At 42.0% G+C, this 22,486-nt stretch overlaps 3 protein-coding genes across 9 annotated transcripts; 2 read left to right on the top strand and 1 right to left on the bottom strand.

Annotated features, from left to right (window-relative positions):
* Positions 1–1,136: 1,136 nt before the first annotated feature.
* Positions 1,137–7,668, top strand: LOC307025369 (uncharacterized protein). Its single transcript, XM_079660001.1, has 5 exons — positions 1,137–1,461; positions 4,829–4,927; positions 5,455–5,598; positions 6,060–6,108; positions 6,306–7,668. Exons 1-4 carry the CDS (start codon positions 1,380–1,382, stop codon positions 6,098–6,100), a joined length of 366 nt encoding a protein of 121 aa, XP_079516127.1. The 5' UTR covers positions 1,137–1,379; the 3' UTR covers positions 6,101–6,108; positions 6,306–7,668.
* A 66-nt stretch (positions 7,669–7,734) lies between these two features.
* Positions 7,735–19,400, bottom strand: znf646 (zinc finger protein 646). Of its 5 annotated transcripts, none has more exons than XM_079657051.1 (4): positions 19,285–19,400; positions 14,042–16,884; positions 12,780–13,859; positions 7,735–12,397 (listed from the first exon to the last, which is right to left on the bottom strand). In XM_079657051.1, exons 2-4 carry the CDS (start codon positions 16,675–16,677, stop codon positions 11,569–11,571), a joined length of 4,545 nt encoding a protein of 1,514 aa, XP_079513177.1. In that variant the 5' UTR covers positions 16,678–16,884; positions 19,285–19,400; the 3' UTR covers positions 7,735–11,568. The 5 variants fall into 5 exon arrangements, with proteins under 5 accessions (XP_079513177.1, XP_079513175.1, XP_079513176.1 ...); XM_079657049.1 differs by lacking the exon at positions 19,285–19,400 and adding an exon at positions 18,947–19,086; XM_079657050.1 differs by lacking the exon at positions 19,285–19,400 and adding an exon at positions 18,920–19,030.
* znf668 (zinc finger protein 668) lies at positions 18,960–22,452 on the top strand. Of its 3 annotated transcripts, none has more exons than XM_079657054.1 (2): positions 18,960–19,090; positions 19,657–22,452. In XM_079657054.1, the coding sequence occupies exon 2, from the start codon at positions 19,665–19,667 to the stop codon at positions 21,654–21,656; it is 1,992 nt and encodes a 663-aa protein (XP_079513180.1). In that variant the 5' UTR covers positions 18,960–19,090; positions 19,657–19,664; the 3' UTR covers positions 21,657–22,452. The 3 variants fall into 3 exon arrangements, with proteins under 3 accessions (XP_079513180.1, XP_079513181.1, XP_079513182.1); XM_079657055.1 differs by lacking the exon at positions 18,960–19,090 and adding an exon at positions 19,313–19,438; XM_079657056.1 differs by lacking the exon at positions 18,960–19,090 and adding an exon at positions 19,316–19,418.
* Positions 22,453–22,486: the final 34 nt, after the last annotated feature.

Raw genomic sequence — 22,486 nt, 5'->3', positions numbered from 1 at the left:
CTTTGTGCTAAGTGATCATTGTATGCCCCACAGCACAGATGTTGTAGTAACGGATGTTCTTTATTGTTACTAATATATGAGACAATGCTCTGTGACGGTCCAACCTGATAGCATGAGTCCACTGACTATGTTATTGCATATTTGTGCTGCAGCAGCAGGCAACACCCAAGCCTTAATAACACCACCCTGCGTGAGGGACACTCACTATTCAAATGTCAAGTTTCCAAAAATTTGTTTACTGCACAGGGCACTGAAGTGGACAACAGATTACGTTTATCTAGGTCTAACTTTTAGACAGACTATTTCTCTAAGGCTTTGAAAGCTGATAGTTTTTCTAGTGAATGTCATCTGTTTTTGCCTCAGTGTGCTGTTCCTCTTCTTCTGTGCATGGGACCCACACTCATGCCAGAGAGTTGTGTTTTTTGGCAGAGGGGAGCTACTGACGTACACAGGCGTGGTAATAACAATGAGAACACTATTAACTCCAGACTGCACACTCTCTGTGAAAAATGTGGAGGAAAACCAGTTGTGTAAAGTAACTAGATTGACTCAAGTGCTGTACTTAAGGACAATTTTAACGTACCTGTACTTTATTTAAGTATTACCATTTTTTGCTACTTTGTACTCCCATTAGATTTCAGAGGAAGATTGTGTACTTTCACTCCACTACATTTCTTTAATACCTTTAGTTACTTAGCAGATTTTGTTTAATAATGTGAAATATAATAAACAATTAAATAAGAATACACCTGGAGTAAATCCACAAGCTACCATGAAGAGTACAAGTAATTAAAACTAGCTGCATTTTTATAACACTTTAATGCATCAATAATTATAATCAAAACACACAATATATTATTCTGAAATCTGCATAATTAGTACTTTTACTTTTGGTACTCTTAGTATATGTTGATGCGAATACTTTTCTCAAGTAACATTTCGAATCCAGGACTTTTACTTGTAACAGAGTTCCTATTCCTATACTCCTACATACTTTTACTTAAGTACACTATCTGAGTACTTCTCACACCCCTGAGAAAATCCTCCGGGGTGTGGCCATAAAAAAATGAAATGTATGTATTTAAACTCATACTTGATGTGGTTTGATTGAAACTTTCACTAGAAGCAAATGGAGCCACACACTGAGGAGTTTCCTGTGAGTGCGCAGAGAATCCGAGCAGTACAGTACATAGGAAATGAGTCATAGGAGTTGAACTGTTAGCGTGGGTGTGTGCGCTATTAAAACAAGGCTCAGACTCCTCCGGGTGACTCACTCTGATGCTCGCTTTTCCATGCTCAAAACCAGCTCGGATTGTTAATCAGATGAACTTTTCGGGAATCGTGTAGCCAACAGCGAGCAGCTTTTCCCCGCAGACACCATGGCTTTAAACACCCTCTGCGCGCTCTGCGGACTTATTATAGCGGCTGGGACCAATTTCCATGGTGTGAGCGCACAGAAAAGTGAGTAAAATGCTGTTTTTATTTCAACATTAAGGAAACTTAAATGAGAACTTTGATAGATTTTGATGAATTTTCTTTGTTTCTCTACATGTGTTATTGCTTTGATTCATTGTCTCTGTGAACATAGATTATTGTTCTCTGGTGTGGTCTGCCTTTAATGGAGTCAGATAGTAGGTTTGCTTACAGAGCCGCTTCCTTTACCAGCTGCATTTCTCACCGGTTCCGCATTCCTATCGCCTTATTTCACCCCGTCCATCCGTGTCCCTGGGCGAAGAGGACATGGTGCACTGCCTGTGTCCACTTCTCTCAAATGTAACAGTTTTGACTGTCTGAGAAACTCCCCTCCAAAAGAAAAGGGAGCTTGTGACTTTGTTTCCACAGCAGCCTAAAGTTTGGATATCATCCCAGACTCAGTCTTGAATAATTACACGAGTTTGCACCATTTCCTCAGACTTTAAACACATTTTAAGTCAAAAAGTCTTCGGTGTGTAGATCCTATCCGTGTGAAACCATCTCTACATCTGGACATCAGCTGTTGACCCACCCACCTCCTTCCAACTCATGACAAAACACAGCACCCCCACACCCAAAAACACCCTTTGTATAGGTGCTGAGAATGAGCCATGGTCTTCTGTCCGGGAACACAATAAATGGTTCCAAATGTGCCAGATTTCCAAGTGCTGCATCATAAGAAACTTTATTGAAATCTTACCCCCTGCTGCTAAAATATTATGCTGACTGATGCAGATGTTGCCAGGCATGAATGTGGGTAAATGTTTAGTGGACTACTTCACGAGGAGTCACATTGTAGTAGAATCATTTCCTTTTAACCTCAAAATTGAGATTCATATCAGAAACGTAATCAGCAGGTTGTATTTCGGAAACAAAAGCCTTGCTCCGGGTTAGATTTAGACCGCGGAGGTCAACCAGCAGTCACGGTTCAGTTCCTCTCTTTGTGACCTTTTCAACCTAAGAGCAGGATCCAGCTGGACCTGCTGGATGATGAATGGCTACAGGAGAAACGCTTACAAGAACTGTGACACATTTGTCCTGTGGCCACAGCTATAAAGTGAGTCAGCCCGGCTCTGCAGGCTGCGGAGGACGGGGAGTCTCCGGGGATCTGTGCACATGGCTCCAACATAACCACACTTAGAGGTCAAAATGCCTCGAACATGACTTTTTTACGGCGAGTGCCTTATGGTTTGCAGCTGTTTTATTAATGACTTGTCGACAGGTATTTGGTCCTGTGTAATGTGACCAGCTGAAGAACTGGTAATGATAACTTGTAGGCTTCAGATCTCAGGCTCTTGGAAAACCGACATGTCCTCCCAGGAGGTTACCTACTGTACATCCATGATGTTTGGGAACTCAAAAGAAAAAGAAAATATCAATCAAACAACCAAAGGCTGAGCTATCCTTACTTTAAAGGGGCCGTATTTTGCAAATGTTTATAATTGTATGTTGTTTCTCTACAGTGACATGTTTACATGCTTTAATGTTCAAAAAGCTCTTTATTTTTCTCTTACTGCCTGTGCTGCAGCACCTCTTTTCACCCTCTGCCTGAAACCAGAGCCCTAGCCAATAGCAGCAAGAGTGTTACAAAGTGATGTCAATGTGTTTCCGAAGTAAACAAAGTAGTCCAATTTCAGGCAGTGGGGGAGTGTGGGAGAGAAACTCCCTCTGGAGGGAACTTTGGTATTTTAGCCTTTGCAGACCATTTTTATTCACAAAAACAAAGAGAACACACTACAGGAAAGGGAAAACCCTAAAATCACAATGTGTCCCCTTTAAAACATGGGTTACATTCCAAGAACCCTGGATCCTACGTTTCCCATAAGGCAACTGCTCGTTAAGTCCTTCTCCTCGCCCTCCACTCCATACATCCAGTTAGTTAAGCAGGTTTCCTCTTCAAAAGCCCAATATGAGACAACCCTAGTGACATCACTTTTACATCATCAGGGATATTTGTTATTCAGGATTATTTATTTTCCAAATCTCCCTCCGGAGACACGAAAGACGTCAGTCATCTGTTTCCAGTGTCAGAGAGGCGCTCAACACGTGTCAAACATTAACTGTTCTTTCTTTCTGCTCTTCTCTGTCTTGAGTGACAATAGACTTTATTTTTGACCTTTTGTTCACTTGTTTCACTCGCTGGACTTTGTGTTGTTCAGTTTGTTTGTCCTCAGTTTGACCTCACAATATTCGGTACTCTGTTGTTGTGAATGTGCTTTCATTTTATTTAGTTTTGCGTCAAACTCTTGACTCTCCGTGAGTTGTGGTATTGCTTTCAGTGGTGATTAAAGCAGCCAGTTCAAACATGACAGTTACTGCAAATGATGAATCAGTTCAGGCTCGGGTGGTTTCTTGTGAAACTATGGCGAGTAAACAACAGTGTGACACAAAGAAAGATTCTTATCAATCGTATCTATCAAATACCTGTAGAGTATCCTTTTTAGGCTGTCACTGATTTGTCATGGTTTCATTCTTACATTAGGCTTCATTTGTTTTGCAACAATGTTTTGAAGAGGCTTTTGTCCAACTGATGACACTATATGAACTACTTTATGCATGACCTTGAGATATTAACATGCCTCCTCACCAAATCCAGGAACCAGCACATAAAAGCACACATTATTAAAAAACTAGAAAACAGTTTCTTTACTATGCCATTGGTGTTAACTGTGTTTACATATTCCTCCCTTATCACCTGGAAAGGGCAGCGTTTGAATTGTTCAGCTGTCTGACTGCCATTGAAAGAGATGAAGCTTTCCATTGTGTCCTCTCAGAGCTGAACCTCCTATGACTAGTTTCTCACCAACATGTTCGTTTATTCTCTGGAAGTCGCACGCAGTCGCGAAACAGTTCGAAGGAAGCACTGTGAAAAAACATCCTGCTCTTCACACAGCATATGCACCTGAAATGAGTAAACCTTTCTCTTGCAATTGGGTTTACATCAGCGGTCTGACCCAAAGGAATTTCCCACTTTCGTTTTATGAGAAGAAGAAAGCCACACATTTCATATAAGTCTCATGTTTTTCTGTATTACCTAAGCCAGCCTTCTGCAAGTCACCTGTTCATCATCATTTATTTTAACTTTATTCCAGAGTCAGGAAAGCTTTGGTTTGTTTCACAAATGTATCTTTCTGTGCCCCGATGTTTGATCAGAACTCTGCAAAGTGAAACAATAAGATGCCCCTATGGTTGGTAAAACATGATAACGTTCCGTCTTGATGCTCAAGGTCGTGCACCTGTTGCCCCTTTTTTCCCGCCCCTGAGTCTGCCACTGCTATGAGTCATAAAATGTCACATTGTTATGTGTTCATAAATCATGAGAAATTAACTCATTACCTCTGATGTTTTTGTGCAGGTCAGTGTGGCAGCTTAGAGTTTTGGAACTCAGATTTGGACGTTTGTCTGCCGTGTTCGTCGTGCAAACAGTACCCGAAGACCCCGTCCTGCAACACATGTAAGACAGTGAATGTCAATCACTTCCTGCCATGATTAACTGATGACACACACAGATAAATATTACTTCCCGCAAGCTGTCACACCTAACTGTTTAGTCATACAGTTTCAACAGCTCTGTAACAAGACCCCCACAATATAACTTTACAGTTTTAATGCAAACAAATAGTTTAATAATTGTATTTCCTGTATATATATGATATACATGTATAATGTACATAAGCATCCATTCAGTATGTATTTATCTGCAATATTTGTATAAGTTAAAAGTGACACTTTACTTTTATTTGAACTTAATTTGTCATTGGTTGATAATGTTTCTCTACAATATTTATATGCACAACAGTCTATATGTACAGTATATATTATTCCACTTTTTTGTCCAGCTTTAATGTCTTTAAAGACATTAAAGTCCAACACCTTGATTTGTTCACATTTGTGGCCAATAAAGGTGATTCTGATATATTTATACAGTGGTAACTTTTCTTTTAAGTGTTTGTAGTTTACGTTTTTTTGTTTAACCAATAGGTAAATCTGTTGACGAGACGTCTGATGTGTGGAAGCTCGCGGCCATTACCAGCTTCTCGGTGCTGGCGGTGGTTCTGGTCGGGGCGGCGCTGATTATCGGGGTCATGGTACATCGACGAAAGAACCACAAACGGCCTCTACGTGGTGAGATTCCTTCAACTCCAAAACCTTAGATTAGTCGTAGATGAAGTACTAACACTTTTATGACATTTACAAGGGCCTCAGGTACAGGGGTTCAATTGGCCTGGGGCTTTCCAGGGCTAATTACTGTATGTTGAAAAATATCATGCTAGAGTTTGTTGAAAAAAAGTCATAGTATAGTTTGAGGCAAAAAAACAGATAGTATAGTAAGTTGAAAATATCTGAAAAAAGTCATATTATAGTTTGACTAAAATATCAGAAAAAAAAAGTCATATTATAGTGTAACGAAAAAAATGAAATAGTATAGTAAACCGAAAATATCAGAAAAAAACTGGTCAAAGTCAGATTTTTTTTCATGGCTTAATATCTCGAAAAAAAGTCATATTATTGTAAGTTGAAAAAAGTCAAGAAAAGCAAATAGTTTACTGCGATGGAATAACGCTAATGTTTTTGATGTGTCACAGAACCCATTGAAGAAACTGCGGGGCCACTTTACCAAGCTTAAACCATTCAGTAAGTACCATTCTCCCTTTCTCACTACAAGGATTAGACTATATGATCATTTGTTCACACTTGATTTGGTATAAAGTCAAATTTGAATGTAAAAGTAACGACTTTCAAGCCTTGCAAGATCCGTATTGGGGAGATCCTCACCAGAGAATGCTATATGTTCTAAGCTAAATCTAATTCAGCATCCTCTCCATCCACAGCCTCATCTTCCTCTGGAAACAGATGTGACAGAACCCAGGAGCGGCTGGTTCAGAGTCTGACGAGAAAACCTCTGGACCAAATACTCTGCAGGGTTTCTCTTCTCCAGAATTGGACCATTTTTTATTTATTAGACGGTCGAGTGAAGAGCTGTGCTCGGTGTAGGCCCGTCAGAGACCACAGGAGCGCCTCTCACACCTCTGTAGGATAGCAACATCATAACAGTGGTATCAATCTCAGATATTGCGTGCCTTTCATATTCCACTTCTAGGTTTGGAAGACCTTTGTGGGTTTACAGATGTTTGAAACTACAGACATTTCTTCAGAGATGCTTCACAAATCCTGTATTTTATGTAATGAATGTAACACAGCCATTCTGCGTGTTAGACAAGGTTTGATCATTTACCACAACAGCCTCTTAGAGATAAACATGTGAGATATTAAGAAGTACTGTCAGGCCCATTAAGGCCATTTGAATGTAGCTTCTAGGTGAAATGTATGTTGGCCTCGGTCCCTGCTCCTTTCGTCGTATTACAGTGAGAAAGCTGTGTTTATTCACTGTTACTGCGTCTCCTGTGACCAACACAGACCCTTTATCGCGGGTTAATACAATATGTGTTGTATAATGTTTTAATGTTACTAGGTTTTAGGAGATGATTTGTCACCAGAAGTCGCGCTTTTCTGTCCCGGCACTCGTAGGACAGGAAGTTGGAAACACTAGACACATAATCCCAAACTGCAAACACGTGGGAATGTCGGGAGGAATGTACCGTAGTGAAGGAAATGATACCTTCAGTGCTTCAGGAACATCAGTATGCTTACTAACTCTGAACGGTTTCAGATCTAAAGATACATGTCATGTGTCTGTTTGTAATTTCGTAGCCATTGAGCAAGAATCACGGTGGCCAGGGTTGTTGTTTCCCATTTCTTTTTTTAGTCTGCCATGTTTGTCGGTATGTTGTATTTTATGTGACTGACAAGGTTTCAGGTCGTGTGTTGGATCTGTCTGCTTGTGGGTGAACTGATGCCAATGGCAGCAAAATAAGGGAATCCCTTCAAATACACTTCTTTTAGATTTTTTATGTTATTTATTTTTAAGTATCTTGCGGTGTTGTTTTGCATCAACTGCGAGTGACAAAGCACATTTTTTTTAAAAAGGACTCCGGTGAAGATTTTTGTTGAACTTCCACCAGGCCAGCCAACAATGAAACTGAGCAATAACGAACACTTCCTGCTTATTTCTCCTGCTTCCTATTTCTAATTGTATATACTGTACATGCACTGGCTTCTTTTACTTAATGCTATCTTATAAACTGCTTTTTGTAACAAATGTATTTTCTAAATAAAACTGACAATTATATTACACGTCTTGTTGATATGGTAACATATGTACAATCACTATTAATGAGAAGAAAAAAGACACGAAACACATTAGATTTTCCAAGTCTTTTAATTCATTTTAACAATTTGCTTATATCCTAAACTAAGTTCTAACAAAGAAGTAAAAATCTACATTTTAGAGTGACAAAATAGTTATATAAATATGAATTAAATAGTGAGCAGACATTTTTGAGCAGTGAAAATCCAATAAATCAGAACATGTGGTATATGTTTTATTTAAATTACACAATAACTAATCCAGCCGTTTTCTCCTGCCGAGGGAAATCTGAATGTACATGGATCCAACCGATATTTTCCTTTAAATATTTACAGAGGTCTGAGATCGTAGTCACGTATGTTGAAAAAAAGTCTTAGGTTAGTATGTCGAAAAAACCAGAAAAAAAAATCTTAAACATATCAGATAAGTCAAAATACGTCAAAGAAATTCATAGTTAGTACATCATAAAAAAGGGTTATATGGTCAAGACATGTCATAGTATAATGCGACGGGGGGAAAAATAGTCATAGTATAGCATTTTGAATAATATCATTAAGTCATAGGATATCATTTCGGAAAAAAGTAATCGTATCGTGCGACAAAAGTAAAGAAAATCAGATAAGTCATGGTTTAGTTTGTCAATTTTCTTTTAATAAAGTCATATTATAGTTTGACTAAATATCATAAAAGAGTCAAAAATAAAGTTGATTCAATGACAGAGAAGGGACCCGGTTTAGTGCCACAGATGGAGTTAAACAAACATGTTTGAACTCAGCTGTGTCCTTTTACACGTAGGCTACCATCGTGTATGAAAATATATTACAGTTAGATGAATCCAAGTCATTTCAATTGATATTTGCAGGACATTTGATAATGAAAAAAACCCAAGATGGCGATTACTTTTTCAAGGCTAGTGTCAGAATACTGAATCTGATACAATGGTTAGACATTTACTCATGCACTGAAACAATAATTTCAGCATATTGCTTAAATATTACGACCCGCTAACGTACTGAGGTGAATTACCGAAGGGCTGCAGGCTGCATTTTTATTAACTTCCTGTCCTCCTTAGGCTACAAGTGTCTCATCTACAAATGTGCAAATATAACTCTAAAGACAAAACACATTTTATGGTGAAAACTGCTTCTGAAAACTACAGAAAAAAACAACTTTGAATGAACGCTTTATATTCTTTCTTACAATTGCTCTCTATTGTTACAGTGTATTCTCTACAATTAAGCTGCATGAGGCATTGCGTAACAGTTGCTAGGTAGGCAGGGCTTTCCATGAGGTATTGCATACTTCTGACCAGTGCCACACAAACTCTTAACGCATGACGTGTTAATATCTAAGGCATAAAGAAAATCGGATTTCATTTTGTTTTCCCAGAAGTTCCTTTTTTGCTAGATTTCTGATCTGTGAACAGAAACCACTAAAAGGACCAACAGGCTTGTTAGACAACTTGGCTAACAAAATATAAAAAAGAACCCAGAGAATAAATAATTGCACATTTCTCACAGAGCGTAAAGTGGTTCATGAACTGGACGGTGAAGATGGAAGAGGCTCGTCCTAATGAATCCATAAAGCCCTCGCTGTCTGTGGTAATACTTGTGCTCGGCCGATCGTTGGACCACATGTGTGTTGTTTTTAAATGAATAGTCGTTTTATTCATAAAAAGGGAACAAATACAAAAAGGGACCACTTTCACCTCACTGCTGCAATACATTAATGTTTTGACTGTGGCTGAGGAGATTTACAAATCAGAGAATGGCTATAAATAGAGATGTCCCGATCCGATCACGTGATCGGGGATCGGAGCCGATCACGTGATTTTCAAAAGATCGGAATGGGGAGAAAAAAAATCGGGGATCGGGATTCTTTTTTTTTTTTTAAATAAATGTTGTATTCAATGTTGCAAAACAAAAATGACCATGTTCAAGTCTTAAAGTCATCCTGAGGCCTTAGTTTTGGTTTCAAATTACACAACATCATGTATGTGTTGCTTCTTTGGGGCTTGTTTTCATAGACCTGGTTGCTTATTTCTCTCAAATCTGGCAACAGAGTGGGCGCAGTGTCTAATTGTAGCAGTAAGCTAACGAGTACTGATAAGCTTTATTTTTGTTTTGATCCAATGCTGCACAACTGAACTGATCCAATGCTGCTGTGAAAGAAAGAAGCTATATCCATGTTGGATAGAATATCCAATTTAAATAAAAAAATAACCTTAAGGGAGAACTTGAACGCTTTTTTTTCTCTTAATGCATTGCATAAAGATCGGAAAAAATCGGTATCGGCAAATTGTCAAAATCAAATGATCAGAATCGGATCGGGAGCACAAAAAGGTGATCGGGACATCCCTAGATATAAATGATGTAACGGACAATAAAAAAAACCTGTATTAGTTTACAGAAGGGCTGGGCAATACACTGATATTATTGTGACTAAAGTCCGTGACTAAAATCCTTCATCCGGTTAAATATCGTTACAAAAAAATTGTATAGCATTAAAGTCGAAGAAAGGATGGTTTTCGGACAAAAAAAAACTGTCTTTTCTTCAATTCCTGCAATATATATATTGCAGGGGGGAAACAATATCCCAACGTCAGTTTTCCAATATCGTGCAGCCCTAACATCGATAGCATTTTATTATAAGTTTAATTCCATTATTTGCCTTTACTGTATTATTGGTTATCACATGTTTGTGTAATCTAGACACAAATATCCATGTCAAGGTATTCACTTAGAAATATTGAGATTCTCTTTATATCGCCCGGCCCTGGTTTACAGCTAACAAGAAATAAACCAAGAAGAGGTTTGTTAAAATGATACTGCTACACTTTACTTGACATTTTAGGCACTGGCACTTCAACATTACTGATGCGTCTCAGAGGACTGAGATGGACTTTAACGGGTGAGCATGCACTACACGTGCATCTGCAGCCAACTGTTGGAGTGAAGAACGTCTGAGTTGAAATGGCACGTGGAAAGAAACTGCTCACTTGTGAACCTGATTATGTACAATGTTTAACACGTCAGGTGAGTTCCTTTTGAAGGTTTACCCTGAGTGCAGCCAATGATGCCTGGCTCATTCATTCCTGCTTGTTGTAACTGAGAACTAAATACAAATCGACTGATGGCGTTCCTTAAAGGCTACATGAGTTTTAGAAGACAGATTTTTTTTTTTTTTTACAACATTCATAAAAAAGCGATTCTGTTAAAATATGCACATAACAGGAATAAATTAATGAAAACATCTTCTTTTTTTATAGCATACTAAGTCACTTGACGTAATTATTATTAGCAGTACGACTATTTACTTGATAACGTGATTTGAGAAAATCACTTTGCCACTGCCCTTCGGACACGCCCAGAGGTATTTGACTTACAACAGGCTTGCCATTTTTGAAATCCAAAAAGGAAAGTGAGCAGTCCTTTTGGCAGCTAACAAAAGGAGTCAGAGATAAATATAATATGTATTACTTTGTTTCCTAAGGAACACACAGAGGCACTGAACACAATTAAACATAGCAAGAGAAGATACTGTCTTTCAGAAACATGTTGTCAGTTTCCTCACATGGACCTGGGCTGCACTTTTCTGATCACTTTGGTTGGTTTGTCATTGAGGAATGAGCCACGGCTTATTTTATCATCAGCCGCCTTGTATTCTGGTATCCTGTTGATCAAACAAAACATTCAGTCCTAATCAGAAGCTGACCAGTTGACCCTGTGGAGGACTTGAGTCACCAGGAGGTAAGACAGAAATGAAGTGTCTTCAACGAAAGCTTCGGAAAAAAAAAATACTGTTTTAAAATTACTGAAAGAGGGATGAATAACAGATAAATAAGAGGGCTGCCTATCCTCGTCTCTTGTGCGCTCTGGAATCTGTTTTCAAAGGAAAGACCCCATGTCCAAGTCCATAAACGTGTTAGCATCCAGGCTATAAGAAGCGTCGTAGCTCTGGGTGTTCTGGTGCAGCTTCTGATGGTGCCGCAGGTTGGACTTGCTGGAAAAGCTCTTGTCGCACTGCTGGCAGGCGAAAGGCTTCTCTTTGGTGTGGATCCGGCGGTGGCATATGAGCTGAGTGGACACTCGGAAAGCCTTGCCGCACTCCAGACACTGGTAGCGCTTCGGCTCCGTGTGAATGCGCCGGTGGTTCTTGAGGGCCATCAGGTTGGTGAACTCCTTCTGGCAGACGGAGCAGAAGTAGGAGCCCGTCTTGTGGCTGTTCTTGTGGTTGAGGAGGGAGCCGGCGTGGCGGTAGGTGCGGCCGCAATGATCGCAGACGTGGCTCTTCTCCTCCGTCTCGTTGCTCTTCTCTGAATCAGCGATGCTCTCTGGAATATGGGACAGAGGGGGAGGAACCGGTGTGAGCATCCCGCCCATCCCCGTGGTTTGATCTATCCCTGAGTCCCAGCCGATGTCGTCTACGGGTTGGTCCCCGCTGTGTTGGTAGGGGTCCTGAGCCCCCTGGTGCTGCTGGTAGCTGGACGCTGGCTTGGAGTGCACCCCCATGTGGCTCTGCAGGTGAGCCAGCTGACAGAAGGTCTTGCCGCACTCGGGGCAGCAGTGCCGCCTCATCTGGGAGTGAATCTGTAGAGTGAGAGGGTCAGGAAATGTCTGCAGACACAAGGAACAGTGGTGCAGGCTTTCGGAGTGTGTCTTTTTATGGTTGAGTAGGGAGCCAGCGTGGCGGTAGGAGCGCCCACACAAGTCACACCTGCAGCAGGAATACGTTCATATTCAATGCCTGGTATTACACTGTACCCCAAATCATTAGACACAACACTGAACTCTTTGTTAGCTAGCCTGAATTATTTACTTGAGCTTTAAAAAATATCTATTTTTTTTCATTCAAAGCTTTTGAGGTTTCCAAATGAATTGTATATTTCTCACCTTTAAAAGAATGTGGGAGAACCACATATATTTCCTTTGACTCATAACAATAAGTTCATCAATACAGGATTTTTTAAATCTTTAATGAACGCCTTGCAAATGTATCAATTAGATCAGGATATCTTTGTTAAAAAATATATAAAAACGACCCAAATGACAACTAATACACAAAACAAGACTTACACACTCAGTTGACAGTTACTCACATGAAGCACTTGTCTCCGCGCTCTGTCTGCTGCACCCCGGCTCTCGGGGCGTTCTCCTGCCCTCGGCGGCAGTGGTGCCTCTTCAGGCCGGACCGGCCCTGGAAGCTCTTCCCGCACGCAGAGCACCTGAAGTGACTGGCCGCCCGGCTGTGGATCCTCTGGTGGTTGTGCAGGATACTGGCGAGGCGGAAGGCCTTTCCACACGTCAGACACACGTACTTCTTCTTCTGCGTGTGGATGCGCGTGTGATTGCGTAGAGCCATGGGGTTGGTGAAGGGCTTGGAGCAGAAGGTGCAGCTGAAGTGTCCGGTCTTGTGTGTGTTTTTGTGGTTCAGGAGGGAGCCTGCGTGGCGGTAGCTGCGGTTACATATCATGCACTTGAAAGGCCGCTCCTCTTTAATCCGAGTCATAGTTGTTTGTGCATCACTTCTGCCTGGTGGTGCATCACAGGTGTGGGTAGTGAGCTTGTCAACATCGACAAAGGCCTTCTTACATTCCTTACACTTAAAGGCTCTCGGTTTGAGGACCTTCTTGACTCCGGCCTTCTCCTTTCTGAGGTCCGCACAAACGTGGATCAATAGTTGCTTCTTTCCCCTAAACCCTTTCCCACAGTTTGGGCAAGAATGCTTTTTCAATGCAAAGTGGGTGCGCATGTGGTTCTTCATCGCTAGCTGATTTGGGTAATTGTTATTACAAACGGAACAGTAGTATTCGCCTGTTTTATGGGAGTTTTTGTGGTTAACCAGACTTCCTGCGTGGCGATACGTACGGCCACACTGATCACAGGCGAAAGGCCGTTGGTCACCCGTGTTCTCAGATTTGATGGAGATCTCACACTCTGTTTGTTCTATCTTCCCTTCAAGCACTTGCTTGCGGCGTCGAGTGGAGGGAAAAGCCTGATTGATGTTTGGAGTTAAGGACTGCATTCCTCCATCTGGCCTGGTCCCATTCATCTCCATGAGGGCCTGGATCTGGTTGTTTAGGTCTTGGATTTTGGCTTTGTTCTCCTTGTGCCTTTTCAGGTGGTTTATTAACTGCTTCTGAATTTTGAAAGCTTTGCCACACTCATTGCAAGAATGCCTGGAGAAAGAGACAAAGCACAGGGGTAATCTGTGTTTGCAAAAGGGTTAGGGTTAGAACAACTGTCTAAAAGTCACAAAACTAAAATGGTTTAACATTTAAATCACAATTTCCAACTAGCATTAAGATAAGTGACAAATATGAGAATTAGACATGTTTGAATGATGTGCATCTGTACTGACCTCTTTTTATCAAAGTGTGACCGTTGATGGTTTTTGAGTGCCAACAGGTTGTAGAAGCGTTTCTGGCAGACGAGGCACCTGAACACACCAGTTTTGTGGGACTTCTTGTGGTTAAGGAGGGAGCCGGCGTGTCTGTATGAACGCCCACACTGATCACACTTGTACTGCCGATCTTTAGTATCAAAAGTCTCTTTGTTATCAGTCGTGTCATCATGCTGGGAGACATCATTTCCTTTCATTTCCTGTTCAGTATGAATCGACTTCTCAGTGGAGCAGCCATGGTTCGTAAGATGATGGAGGCTGATGCAGAAGATGCCGCAGCGGCCACAGATACTCTGTACATCCTCCTTGGCTTCAGACACGCCGCTGTTGTTTATGTGTAACTGATTAACACTGTCCACTTGCTCTTTGTCGTGTAGAAGCTGATGAGTGATCAAGTCTTGACTGTTGGCAAAACTTTCCCCACATGTGCTACAGATCATCATCTCCTCAGCCTCCTCGTCTTTCACCTCTTCATGGGAGGACATAGAGGAAGGTCCAGAGCTTACAGGAGTGCCATGGGACTGTGTGTGTCCTCGGAGATGGCTCCTAAGAGCCCTCATGCTGGTGTAGGTGTTTCCACATAAAGAACACTGACAAAGGTCCCCATCTTCCTCATCCTCTTCAGTGTTATCCCCTTCTCCGCCACTATTCATCTGATCACTTCTTATTTCCTCATGGAAGTTTTGTTCAAAGTAACTTTGGTTGAGGTTACCATTCAGACCTTGGAAGTCTACATTACTCCCTGGAATTTGAACATCATTACTGTCCTGGAAATGTACAACACTATCATAGTCACTGCTCGTAGTGTCATGCTGCTGCTGTAGCAGTGGGCAAACGTGCGACTTAATCCCTGCAATGTCTGCGAATGTCTCACTGCAGTCTGCACACATGTGCCTCTGCGTCAGGTGGTCATCGTGAGGTAGATGCACAGTCATATCGTGGGGGAAATCCGGATTGAACTGCTCATGGTACAAAGCTCCATTGCTGTCTTCCAATCCGTTCTCCTGATTCATATCAACTAGAGGGAAGATGCCATCCTCCTCCTCCTCCTCCTTCTCCTCCTCCTCCTCTTCCTCCTCCTCCTCTTCCTCCTCCTCTTCCTCCCCCTCCTCCTCTTGAGCGTAGAAGCCATGTTGGTTATCCAGAGTCAGAGGCTCTGAGGAGAGCCAGTCTCCGTCAGCGTCGAAGCCGAACGATGACGACTGACCTTTGTGGACACGGAGATGACTTTTGAGGGCGGCCAGGTGAGGGAAGCTCTTTTCGCAGATGGAACATTTGTAAATCCCTACCTGATGTGACCTTTTGTGGTTGATGAGGCTCCCAGAGTGCCTGTAGCTTTTGCTGCAGATTTGACACTTGAAGGGGCGCTCAGCAGATTCTACACTTGAACTCTCTTCCATTGCAGTTGCACTGTCAGTGTCAAGCGTCAGGAGAGGATTGGGAGTACTTGTGTTAATGATTGAGGGTTCTCCCTGAGTGCTATTGGAAGGTGGTGTCTGATTGTTGGAGCAGTCCAAGTACATCTGACTGTTACTTCTAATCTGTTCTAGGGGCAGATCAAACCCTCCATGATTATCTATTGATGATACAGAGGGAACGTTATTAATAGGAGATGCATACAAATTTGACTCGGACGAGGCAATACTGTTTTCATAGGACATATTGTGATTCTCGGACAAGGTGTCTTGAAGCCCAAATGACAGTGAAGAAGAGTTATGCATTTGGATGTGTTCCTGGAACTCTTCATCATTGGGGAATAGAACCTGACATAAATGGCAAAAGTTTACTGGAGCATCCTGGCTCTGGGGTGAAAACTGGTCCAGTGGTGCCCCAGTGTATGACCCCCCCACTGAATCTGGTTCCGTCCCGCTTCTCGTTTTGTGAGATCTCTGGTGGCTGTAGAGGGCAGCCATGTTATTGAACTGTTTGCAACACACGGTGCACTCAAACTTTCCCACTTGGTGAGTCTTTTTATGATTGGTCAGGCTTCGATGATGTATGTATGATTTGTCACACAGGTCACATCTGAAAGGCCGATCTGCTGCATCATCAGATGTTTCAGATTGTGCGTTATAAACAACATCCGTCTTGTACTCAGCTGGGCTATTTTCTGTAGAAATCCCAACACCAGCCAACTGCTCAATGGGGTGATCATTTTCTATTTCATCATCTTCAGGTATGGGATATTCCATGTCCACCTTCCTATACGAGCGGTCCTTTACTCGCCTGGTAACATGAACCTTCTCATGTGTGGATAGCTGTGATGCCAGACGAAAAGATTTTTCGCATTGGTCACAGGAGTACTTTTTCTGATAGTTGTGACTTCGGAGATGACTCTTCAGGGCCAGAGAGTTGGAGTTTTCTTTACCGCAGATGTCACATTGAAAAGAACCCACTTCGTGTGTCTTTTTGTGGTTAGCTAGGCTACCAGCATGTCTATAACCACGTCCACATTCATCACATTTAAATTTTCGATCTTCCTCTTGTTGAAGGTGAGCATCCATGTGCTCAAGCAGACTGGGCATGTTGGGACATACAATGTCGCATTGTTTGCAAGGAAAACTTTTTGTCCTGCCCGGGTCTTGCGCCGCCATAACAAGATGACGTTTCAAATAACTGCACTAGACACACACTGCATGAATATTCAAGAGGGAAATGCATCAGATGCCTTTATCGTCCTTATACGCAGAAGGTAGGTATTTACAGTAAGGTCCAAGTGTCATGGGAGGTAAAACAGCAGAGGTCGTTGAGAACCAGTTCTGCCCAATCAGGATTGGCTTGAATTCAGGAGAAGCAGGTAGCTGTTGTGGAAAGAAGGAGTGACAGTTAGCAGTTGTGTATACGTAAACAATAGTATTCAGTTGTATGCATTGAGTTATGTATACATTAAAGAGAGCTACAAATAACCTACAATCCAATTATACATGTAAATACACATAAAGATGTAAAGGTTTATTCCTCAAACTATTCTTCTATACAAATGTACATTTTAACCATGTCAGTTAAGAAGCTACATTGAACAACTACTAATGTGTATGCCTCAAAAGGGTTTGAACCCTTATTTAAACCTATAAAAGTAAATTCATCTTTTGAAAAGCCAGCCACAGTAAGGTAATGTTTCATATGTAAAAGAACAATTGTATTTTCTACAGAACTACCCACTACAATGTGTCCTACCCCTTCATTTGCATTGATTAAGCATCTTAATATTACATAGTAAGTTGTCCACTATAAAAAGGACACAATGTTACAATTTGGTAACAATTATCAAAATAAAGCATCCTTTCTTTGTTTCCCGTTGTCCTTATTTGTACCCTTTTTTCTAACCATTACAATTAATACTTTAAATGGAATTTATAAAAAAAAAGTTTTAAATTATCCGCTGTATAAACCATATATTTCCAACAGAAGACAAATAATGATAACGTGTATTAACATGCTGAACAAACAGGAATAAGAACAAGAAAAAGCAAGGTATGTGATAAAGTGTAATACAGATATGATATTCAAGCCACACAATCTAATGGGTTACAGAGTCGGCAGAAGGTAACCAGCCTCATGGTAAAATAGTTAGTAAATTAAATGTAGTTAGCTAGAAACGGTAACCATGTTTAGCTATAGCTCTGCCGTAGCAAGCTAACTGACCTAGCTTTGTCAATAAACCGGGAAACGCCTATCTCTACTGATTTATTACCACAACAAACACCACACATTTTCTGTTCCATTGTTAACAACATCTGAATAATACCACTCATTTTAATTTTATTATACAGAGCAGGCAGGCAGGTTAACTAGGATTAGATTCGTGTAAAACAGTTGGCAAACGTTAGCCCGCTACCAACTAGCATCATCGAGGCTAGCTAAACAAACATTGCACCAAAAAGCCAAGAAGTCGTTTTAAAACCGGAATCACGGCGTGGACAAAAGCGACAGATTAAATACCTGAAGAAGGGCTGGTTCAACGCTAGCCTCCGAAGATATTACTTAATTCATCCATTTGAAAATAGCGTTATTTTTGTGTTAAAGGGCAACCCTGTTTTTTCTCAATTGTCTTTTCTTCTCCCATCACCATTTCCACATTGCTCTTGTTGCTAAGGAACAGGAAATGTGCAGCAGAGAAATACTTCCCCCTCGAGTTGTGACCGGAGGGGCTCAGCGTTAAAGTAACCCCACATTCAATTTAAATAGAAACATGTCTATCACACTGAGTGAAGTAAAGTAACTACATTTACTTTAGTTAGGTATTTAAATGTGTTGTTACTTTGTACTTCTACCCCACTACAATTCAGAGGTAAATCGTTTACTTGTATTTACTCCACATTTATTTATTACAATTTAGTTACTCTACAGATGTAATATTAAATACGACTTTAGTTACACCTGGAGCAACTTCCAAATATAACTAACTAACTATAGCTAACATATACACAGTAATTAAATAAACTGCAACTTAACTAGCTTTGATAAACATCAATTCATCAATAGTTATAATCAAAACATAAAATAAATATTCTGAAAATAGGCTAATCTGCATTATCGCTTTTGGCCCTTTAATGCTTGATGCTAGTACTTTTACTTTTAATTAAGTACATCATTTTAGTACTCATTCCACCACTGATGCTGTTTTTTGTGATACAGATTAAGCTAATCTCAGTTCCTGACAGCCAATGTAGGTTAGCCTACGTAGCTAAAGCTGCCATTGACTTTATATAAAAAAATAATCTGTAGCATTCATGTTTCCATTATGAAATGAAACCCAGTGGCTTCATTCTTTCTGCTGTGAATTATCAAGGGGTTTCTGATACATTTATATGCCTTATCTTGATATTTATTTACCGTTAAACGCATTAAATTGTTACACACTTGGCTTGCTGAGAGCTTTCGTCATCATGGTCCTAGAGCCGTCCCCGCCCTGCAGACAGTCAATCCCCGAGACTCACAGTAAAAGCAGCCGTACACAGAGACGCTTTTCCGGCCACTCGATCAACTATTAATGCCCTGATCCAGGTAAGAAATACCTTTTATTTTTCTCAAGCACACACGATGCAAAAAAGGCGGCTTAATGTTAGCAAAATCCATCCCGCATAACCATGATGATGACGACACTGTGGAGAGAATTGCTGCAGCCGGTCCTAAAGCCAGCCATTTTGAGTGTGTTAAAGTCTTTAGCGAAAGAGAGCTAAGCGAACATGAATACGTACTTATCGTATCCGGTTGTTAACAACGTCGCACTGACTCGTGATCTTTGATCCTCTCGTGGGGTCGGGCACATGTCAGTCATGCAGACAGTGTGATCTGTGTCATTGCATCGCCGACTTCCTCTGGCATCAAAGCGGTTAGCTTATTGTCCCTGAGGTCCTAATGCCAGCCATTTTGTGATTAAATGCACACCCACATATTTGTGTTATTATGTTATTATTCGGATTATTTTATGGTCCCCTTTCACAGAAAATCAGCTATTATAAATCATATCTGTCATAGGAATGTGATGTCTATGGTACAACCACCTTATCCTCTTATGCTGCTAATGATCTGTTTATTTACATAACTAATACACATTTATTTCTCTGCAGTTATAAAGATGGCCTCTCCTCCGCCGGACAGCCCCCCTCTTGCAGAGCAGCACATCCCTCCTGCACAGGACGAAGAGAGCCAACAAGATGAAGAGCTGGTGAAAGATCAGCCTGCGAAAAAACGTGGCAGAGGCAGGCCTCCAAAATCCAAACCTTCCTTCAAATGCTCTGCGTGCACGGAGGCTTTCAGGAGTCTGTCGGCGCTGCGGAGCCACAAGCTTTCGGCACATGTAAAGGACGGTCAGCCGCAACACTCGTGCTCTCAGTGTACGAAAACATTCTCGAGCAAGGCTCAACTTTCAAAGCACGAGCGCACTCACTCGGCCCAGCGTCCCTTTCAGTGTCCCGACTGTCACAAGGCTTACAAGACTCCCACAGAGCTACGCAACCATAGCCGCTCTCACACTGGGGAGAAGCCATTCGTATGCACAGAGTGTGGTAAGGCCTTTATGCAAGCTATATGCCTGAGGATCCACATGACACAGCACAGCGGGGAGCGTCCTTACTCCTGCCGTCAGTGCTCAAAGAGCTACCCCACCCTGTCTAAATTGAAGGTTCATATGCGCTCTCACACAGGAGAAAAGCCATACTTCTGTGCTGAGTGCGGCAAGAGTTTCGCAGATCCCTCTGTGTTCCGAAAACACCGAAGGAACCACCAAGGCCATCGGCCGTATGCCTGTGATGAGTGCGGGAAAACATACACAGAGCTGAAGGACCTGAAGAACCATGAGCGCTCGCACACTGGAGAGAAACCCTTCCTGTGCTCAGACTGTGGCAAAGCTTTCTCCCGCTCCTCCTCTCTGGCCTGCCATCAGCGCATCCACTCCCAGAACAAGCCCTATCAGTGTGAGCAGTGTGGCAAAGGCTTCACCCAGCTCTCCTCCTACCAGTCTCACCTCCGCACGCACTCTGGAGAGAAACCCTTCCTCTGCCCGCAGTGTGGCAAGATGTTTTCCGACCCCTCCAGTTTCCGGCGCCACCAACGGGCCCACCTGGGTTTCAAGCCGTACCCCTGCGATAAATGCACCAAGAGGTTCAGGCAGCCGGCTGATCTGGCCGTGCACGAGCGCGTCCACTCTGGAGAGCGTCCTTACAAATGCCAGAGCTGCGACAAGGCCTTCGTAGCGTCCTGGGATCTGCGGCGCCACATGCTCGTCCACACGGGGCTTCGGCCCTTTTCCTGCACAGAGTGTGACAAGTCATTTGCAGAGCGCTCCAGCCTCAACAAGCACCGGCGTGTGCACTCTGGGGAGAGGCCGTTCAAATGTGAGGAGTGTCTGAAGTCCTTTGTGGTTTCCTCCAGCCTGCGCAAACATGAGAGGACTCACCTAGCTGAGCATGCTGAGCAGCAACAACAACAGCAACAACAACAACAACAACAACAACAACAACAACAACAAGAACAGCAACAAGAGACGGAGGCCGGGTCAGCGTCAGGCTTCACTGCCCACACAACTCTCCCTCAGTTCTCCTGCACTCACTGCGATGCTACGTTTGGCAGCTGGGAGGAAGTCCAGGCGCATGAGAATCTCCACTCGATTGATTCTACGCCGCCGACTGTTGCCAAAATCGTGCCAATGGGCTTGCACGTCTGTGAGAGCTGCCAGGCAGAGTTTGCACAGCTGGCAGACCTGCAGGAGCACGAGAAGCAGCATCCGAAGCCGAGACCTCACGTCTGCGACAGCTGCGGCAAAGGCTTCCTCAACAAATCCGGCCTGCGTAAACACCAGAAGATCCACTCCACCAGCAAGCCCCACAGCTGCCCGCACTGTGGCAAAGCGTTCCTGTTCGCTGCCTACCTTCGCAAGCACTTACGGACTCATGCAGACGCCCCCCCAGCCCCCACACAGCTCAGTGACATAAACATTATCCACACCGACCCGCTTCCTTCTCCTCCTCCTCCCAGTGACGTTCCCTCCTCCACTGTGGAACCCAGCGCCATTTCCCTGAGCGTTCCCGTGACCGTACCTGTGACGGCTTTACAGACTCTGCCGGAGTAGCTCGTCAAAGAAGAGGGCCATTACACTTTTATTTGACTGTTTAGGAATCTTTATTACATTCGTATTTATCCAGTGGCCTTAAATCTTTTTAGATGACAGGTCTAATGAAGTGTTATTTCTCAAAAAACTTTTAAAAAAAACCTCATTAAAGTCTACTTCATGTTACTTCAATTGTTACAGTTTTGCTTTATCATGATATTGGAAATATGATTGTGTTTTAAAATATATATAATTCACTACTATGAAATGATGTAATCTGTTTGTGAAAAACATGCTCATCACTTAAGATGTTGTGATTTCAGGTAAATGTCTTTTCAATCCTTTTAAAGCTTTTGTTCAATTCTTTGAATTCACATGTTGAGTTGGAAAAAATGATTTGTAACTGTTTTACTTTGTAAATATCAAACTAATAATACAAGAATTGTCAAGTAAACCAAAAAAAAGAAAGAAAGTCGGTTTTTATACCAATTAAAAATGTGTAATGTGTACTTACTGAAGACACTGACATTTCATGCACCTTTAAAGCAAAAGCGTAGTTTTCCATTAGCGGCTGCAGCTCTAGAAGGTGAGCTGTTACTGCTACACTCTTTATTTCCATTAATGACACCTTAGGTACCTGGAAGTACATTAAGCAACACTTCAATCCATATGTGCAATCTGTCCATTTGCTGTGACATTTCTGAATGCTAAAATGAACATGCTTAATGCATCCGTGTTTCCTTTGTGTTCCTGCTCTGCGACCTACTGTACATCCCATCAATAAACGTATTTCAACATGCAGCGAAATTATAACATTTTGAGCCTTCATAAGATTCTGTTTGAATTTACAG

This window comes from Notothenia rossii (assembly GCF_949606895.1).
Source record: "Notothenia rossii genome assembly, chromosome: 11".
NCBI lineage: Eukaryota > Metazoa > Chordata > Actinopteri > Perciformes > Nototheniidae > Notothenia > Notothenia rossii.
Note: the sequence above shows the minus strand (reverse complement) of the source record. Positions and strands in the feature narration are given on the sequence as shown.